The sequence below is a fragment of the Cephus cinctus genome, unplaced genomic scaffold (genome assembly GCF_000341935.2).
Source record: "Cephus cinctus unplaced genomic scaffold, Ccin1 Ccin1_scaffold0228, whole genome shotgun sequence".
In the NCBI taxonomy this organism is placed as follows: domain Eukaryota; kingdom Metazoa; phylum Arthropoda; class Insecta; order Hymenoptera; family Cephidae; genus Cephus; species Cephus cinctus.
In genome coordinates this window covers 577,452-584,048 of record NW_014332944.1, presented here as the reverse complement: position 1 = coordinate 584,048, position 6,597 = coordinate 577,452, and the positions used below count along the sequence as shown (strand labels likewise).

The 6,597-nt window shown below is 38.8% G+C and overlaps 1 protein-coding gene across 12 annotated transcripts in view; it reads right to left on the bottom strand.

The window, feature by feature from the left end:
* The window catches only part of LOC107265537 (serine/threonine-protein kinase tricorner), a 62,316-nt gene continuing 55,719 nt past the window's right edge, over nucleotides 1–6,597 (bottom strand). For 9 of the 12 annotated variants that reach the window (XM_015735102.2, XM_015735101.2, XM_015735099.2 and 6 more), the window contains 8 exons: nucleotides 4,027–4,103; nucleotides 3,450–3,891; nucleotides 3,247–3,364; nucleotides 3,000–3,139; nucleotides 2,725–2,925; nucleotides 2,480–2,632; nucleotides 2,204–2,362; nucleotides 1–2,128 (listed from right to left, as the gene is read on the bottom strand). In XM_015735102.2, the coding sequence (XP_015590588.1) occupies nucleotides 1,992–2,128; nucleotides 2,204–2,362; nucleotides 2,480–2,632; nucleotides 2,725–2,925; nucleotides 3,000–3,139; nucleotides 3,247–3,364; nucleotides 3,450–3,891; nucleotides 4,027–4,103 (1,427 nt within the window). In that variant the 3' untranslated portion in view covers nucleotides 1–1,991. Of the gene's footprint in view, nucleotides 2,129–2,203; nucleotides 2,363–2,479; nucleotides 2,633–2,724; nucleotides 2,926–2,999; nucleotides 3,140–3,246; nucleotides 3,365–3,449; nucleotides 3,892–4,026; nucleotides 4,104–4,188; nucleotides 4,340–6,597 lie in introns of those variants that run through there. The other 3 variants (XM_015735104.2, XM_015735100.2, XM_015735103.2) reach the window with 2 other exon arrangements.

The window sequence follows — 6,597 nt, the reverse complement described above, 5'->3', positions numbered from 1 at the left end:
TTTTTTTTTTTTTTTTTTTTTTTTTTTTTTTTTTTTTAGAGAGAATTAGTACCGTCGAGCCGATTTCTCACGAGTTAAAACCGTATAAAAGCCGAGAGAGATTTCAGAGGATATTAAAAAGCGCATAAACTCAGCGAATGCTTATTGAATTTTAGAGAGACAAAAAATAACACAAAGGCGTACGCGCATATAATTTACATGTATTGCGTAAGAAAAATTTCATATCGAGAATAAGGAAATGTCATTCGCTTGCCGTATTTGACCTAAAGTAACGAGAAACAACGTGAGAGTGAGTGAGAGATACAATGTGACTGAGTAAAAAAAAAGAGACAATTTAACCTCAAAAACGTAACGACGACGTATTTTTCCTTTAAATTTAGGAAACTTTTTTGGATAATCAACTATATTCCAATTTAATAAGCTTCGACTGAGTCACCTCTTTGTCGGACTTGCGAACAATTATTTAAATGGACAAATAGGATTTCTTTAATTTTTAATTATATATCCAATTTATTAATACTCGTATGACGCGTTAAATTCGAAAATCCTTTGTTCGCGGTTTCATTTTTCACGCGTATGCGACATCCGAAGCACGCATGACTTGAGCGATTTAGAATATAAAATGGCAATGCAAACGCAGATTGTAAATTAACCCTGAGATGGGGTAAGGGGTTTGGACTCGATAAAAAGGTTAAATAATTATAAGGTCATACGTTGGTGAAAGCGCCGAAAAGCAAATGCAGGCTTAATTGCTAAGACACAAAAGCTCTCAAGGATAATGACGAAAAGTGAAAAAGTTTCTTTTTAAAAGAAGAGAATAATTCCCCATTGAAATTGACAAACTTGCCTTTTTTAGATACAAAGAAGTGTCGCGCGTGCTTCTTCTTTTTTTAGAATTACGTGTATATGAATTTTGCGTACGCGCGTTTGTATAAGCGTTGCCAACACGTAATCGATAGAAAAAGGAAAACTATATACGTCTTTAAATATATATTAAATTTAATGAAACGCGTATCTCGATCTCGCCAAATAACCAATAATTTAAACGTTCTTCATCAGTCACACATTTTGTCCATAGAATTCACAAAGAATTCTCTTAGAGATATACGATTTACAGTGCTACGAACTTCAAAGTATGTCTTTCCGTATATAATAATGAATTACAAAGAATCCTCCATTAAATCCGACTCCAAGTATTTCATTATATCTTACCACAGAGAGCTTATTATGCTATGCGCGCCGAATTTCATTCAAGCGTCTCCGAGAAACGCGGAAGAAAGAATGAAAAACGAAAAGAATTAAAAGAACCAAATGAAAGTCATCGGCTCGTGAACAAATAGCGAATATTGGACAATAGCGCTGCGCCTTTTGATAACGAGAACAGAGAGATAAACGAAAAAAAAAAAGAAAACTTCATGATTCATTGTCACGCGAGCGCAGCGCCATCTCTTAGCGTAAGATCAAATCCATTTACACATTTTATTTATTGTGCACTTTTGCGTCACTCCGAACTTTTACGCAGCGCAATCGCGTTCAAAAAAGATGTTCATCCTCAATTTTCAATCTTCTTCGCCCTCTATCCACAAAGCTCTAACTTCATCGGCAGCTTTTGTCTTTCTATAACGTTGACATTAGATTCCACCGTTTCGTTCACGGGATGATAAATGACGACTCGCGCATGCGCACATTCGCGTACCTAAAGGTTCCGCATTTACATATATGTACAGAGAAAGACATGTTTTTCTTCTTATTCTTCTTCTTCCTCGTCTTCCCTTTGGAAAGAAAGTAAAGCCGAGAAATTCATTTTAAAAGAAACGAATTCACGACACAGCTCAGTCGTCGTTACGCGGCGACGATGACGACGTCGTCGCTGACGTAACGAATGACGACGCTGATGTCGGATGTGGATGATGTACCAGGACCGGAATGCCAATCGGATCGCTGCATTGTCTGCCGTTTGCCAAAGTGCAGATCGACGACGAAGGTACTTGCTATTTCTTGGTGGGCGTGCCGCGTTGCGTAAGACCCTCGAAGCGTTTGAACGTGTAGTTTATGAACACCCAATCCTTGTATATAACCTCGCCATCCTGGGGCAACGGCGCCGAGGCTGCACAGACGAAACGGCAGGCTGTTACGAGACAACTAGCGTACTTGAATTATCCCGCTCGATTTTATTTATTAATCATGGATTATCTTTACTTACGTATCTCGAGTTTGACATCCGGGAACTCGTCGAAGTTCGACGTGTCGTCGATAGAGCGCACCTCGACCGGTATCGCCGCAGGTCGTTCCCTGATGTGTTCCCAATCGACACCCCTGAAGAACGGGGCTAGTTTCAGCTCCTCTATTCCTCTCTGCGAACCTGCGATTATAATGTTTTCAATTTTCTTCCTTTTCATCAGCTCGATCATTGTATTTGTTTTAGAGGTAAGACAAAGCCTGGAGGAACTTTGTTCTTATATTTTAATAAGTAACCAACCTAATCGTCTGTCGGCTTCGCAACAGAACCTAATTATGGTGTCCTTGGCTTCCTCGCTTATAGGTACTTCCGGTGGGAATACAAGTGTCTCACGCCAGTTCATGACCTTTCTGTAAGTCTCCTGTGGATTCTCGCTACAGAACGGAGGATAACCTGTAGAATAAACGAAGACAAGGTTGACGTTTGATCATCATGCGTCATTTTGAACGGTCGTCCGTGAACGTTTAAATAGCTATGATCTTTACCTATGAGCATCTCGTACATTATGACACCCAGAGACCAGCAATCACAGGCTGGTCCGTATCCAGTCTGTAGGAACACTTCGGGAGCTATGTAATCAGGAGTGCCAACTGTACTGTAAGCAAGTGCTCTTCTGTTTCTTTTCCAGCTCTCAGCTCGTCTCTTACTATCCATTGGACCGCCACTTCCGCATCCGCAGGACGTCACTGAAAGATGAATTAAATAAATTAATCCTGATACTGTGATTGGATGTATTAATATACTATGGTTCATTACTTACTGAAATCGGATGGTTTTGCCTGACTTAGATCTCTATAGAAATCTGTCCTATGGGATTTTTTTAGACCCGTGCACAGTCCAAAATCTGAAAGCTTTATGTGGCCCCGTGCATCCAGCAACAGGTTGTCTGGCTTGATATCCCTGTGGAGAAGAAATGCAATTTTATAAAATGACAGACCTCTTGATTTTTGATAATTATCCATATCGGGTGAAAGAATTGATTGAAATTTTTTTCAAAGAACACTTACCTATGAATAAAACCTAGCTTATGTATGGAGTCGATGGCTAACGCCGTCTCGGAAATATAAAACTGCGTGCATTCCTCAGAAAGCGTATCCTTCTTCATCAGCAGGGTCATCATGTCACCTAAAATATTAATGACGATAAGAAAATCATTGAAAATGATAAAAAATCAATAGTACGATGTATGCTTCATTTCTTTTATATTTACCTCCAGGTAAGAACTCCATTATGAGATACAGATTAATGGGATCCTGGAAGCTGTAGTACATCTTCACTACCCACTGATGATCAGCTTCCACCAGGACGTCCCTCTCAGCCCTTACGTGAGCGACCTGCTCCTTTTCCAGCATGTCTGCCTTCCTCAATATCTTCATGGCGTAAACGTGCCCAGTGTCTTTCTTCTGGACTAGCCTGACCTCGCCGAACGCACCTCGACCTATGACCTTAAGCGGTTCGAAATCCTCGACGCCAAGTCGTGAGCGTTTCAGCCGCAGAAATTCCGTCTCCTTCTGTGCATGCTGAAGTCTCTTCTCTTGTTTCTGCTGCTCCGACAGACCCTCATCCTTGAGGGACTCTTCGAGCTTTGCGAGTCTCTGCTTCCGCTCTATGTGTTGGGCTATGAGGTTGCTGTAGTAGTTCTCCAGAGTAACCTGAAATGGAACAGACTATTCGTTAGATAAATCAAAAAGAAATAGATTTCCATTAGAAATTATTTGAGAATCTGATTCAATTTCACCTTTCTTACCACTTTTATCAAATTCATTCTTATCGACTGATGTGCTTACCTTGGCCTTGGTAGCCTTGTCCAGGGTGTGACCGCTGAATCTGATGGTACTCTCAGTGGCTGCCATCTCCAGCACCCCTGAAATCAAATATTTTTTTTAATCATCAATTTTTTCCTATCGATCCAAAAATTTTTTCCCACCGCAAATTTTGGATATTCGTACATGACAAACGAAGGAATTGAAACCTTAGCGAGTCGTCGAGGTTATGGCGCGACTTTTGAATTTTGTCGCTCACACAGGCGCGATCGTCGAATTGAAAACAATTTGTTGACAGAAACAAAAACATGTTTTTCGACATGGTGACGTTACGCTATCAAGGTCTTCCATGTTCTACGACCAATGTCTATTGCTATCGGGCTGACAGCGCGACGACAAAATTTACTGATTAATTAAATTAAATCTATAAAAATGACTTAGTCGCTTTATTGTAAACGAATTTCAAGTAAACAATCGACGTACAATGTATTACGACCACGTGACACGCTAATCTGACAGCTGTCACAATCGCTTCGCTGTTTCAGTATTCTTCATTGAGCCTTAACGATAACACGACTTTATTATGATTATCGAAAAATTTTCAAAAACCCTAATGAAATCTAAGGTATTCAAGACACATTGGTTATCAAAAACTAATCACGGCCGACGATCGATTCGCTCTTGTCACTCGATAAAAATATGTCCAAATATTTTGTTATACCAGTATTCAATTGATTATCGCCGAAGAATTTAAAGCAATTTAAAATCTGCGACATAGCACTCCATATACAGGATCCACTCTACTCGCGTGATATATTCACAAAGCGTCGCGACGCTCTTCAGACCCAATATCCAATTATACGATAAACAATAGGTACACTGTTAAAAAAATTCACAAAAATAAAATTACAATTTTCAAAATCAACACTGATCTTACACGACGCGCGTTAATGGCAATCGTCATCGGGAACTGACGGTCAGTGACTAAAATTTCGAATTATTGAAAATTCAAAATCATTCGCCACGAGTGTAATACGGATGGGTATGGTTCAGGTAGTCGACTGTATATGCTTAGTATTACTAAGCTAGGTCAGGTTAGGTAAATTGGATGGCCAGAGCTAAAATAATATATTTCAAAGAATTTCCTAGAAAATTTCAATGTTAACGTTCGCCATTGGTGGAAATTAGTGAAAGGCTACTAGTCTTGTTAACTGTATATATATATATACTATATATCTACAGTCAGCCATGTTTTTACGAAATGTCATTAACACGTGGTACAGTCAATGCCATGTTCAAGTTATGAGAGGTTAATCGTTTGGCAATTGCTTCTTCGTATAAGCGACCAATTTTTACACGCGCATTATTTAGTATTTTCACTCATTCGCTTTAAGACTCAACAACGTATTGATAAAGAAACACGTGAAACAAGATTCGCGTAACTTAAGTAAGCTTTTAAAGGTTTCGAGTAAAATTTCTTTTTACCGTGACGAAATTCCAGACGTCATTATCCGCAATCGCGTATAAATAACCTGGGCAATTACATGAATTACCCACGTGAATAACGGTAACCGGGGTTAAGCAGACAGGTAGGCAGGTAGGTCGGGATTTCTGGATGCCGAGAAAAATTATTTGAAAAATTTTCAAATATAATGATAAACTCGCAAAACTGTTACACGCAATCAAGATTAAATTATTTTTTTTTCAAAATTTTTTTATAATAGAAAACCAACGGGTCGGCTTAATTTTTAAATTATATAATGCACTCTGTGTCTTATGCAATATTTAAGTGTATATATGTTTATAACGTGTGCTGGGTCACGATGCAATGTATATGGCGAACGCTATAGTCTGTACGAGGTATATAGGTACAGTGTCGTAAAGTGAATCAGACCCTAAATGGGTAGTAGAGCGTGGGTGAATCACAGGGACAACAACTTGAGGATTATATATATATATATATATATATAACAACTGGTCACAATAGCATATTATTTCAGTCGAGTCTGCGGACCTTGGAATCTTATTGAATAATGACAGCGAGCTTACAGTAATTACCGACTCTTTTTCTTACGCCATCTCGCTACAAAGTTGTATATTTATTAAGCCTGAAATATCAAAGTGTCAGAATGATTTATTAGGATCAATCGTTGCACTCGAAATACGTGATACTGGGTCGATTGGGTTAAAAGAAAAATTTATTAGACATAGGAGAGGGGGGATTTCCCGTGGAATAATTAAAATAAATTATTTTGAAAAAAAAAATGAAAATTGTTAAGACCGATAACAAATGGCTAAGGTCGTATCCTGCGTCACGGATTAAAAAGAAAAGGTCATTCTGAACACTCGACCTTGATACACTGTCAATGTAGAACAAAGAGACGAGTTTTTAAGAAAAAAAAAAAAATAAAAAAAAAAACCGCGAATTTCGCGGTCTACGTTCCTCCTTGTTGTTTTTATCCCGACGAGATAATTAGGAGCGAAAAATTAGAGGCACCCTCGAAACATCCAATTGCCGTGCGAAGGTACGAGGGAGGAAAAAAAAAGTCTTGAGAAAAATGAAAAAATAACGGGAGAAATTATGAAGGGGGGGGG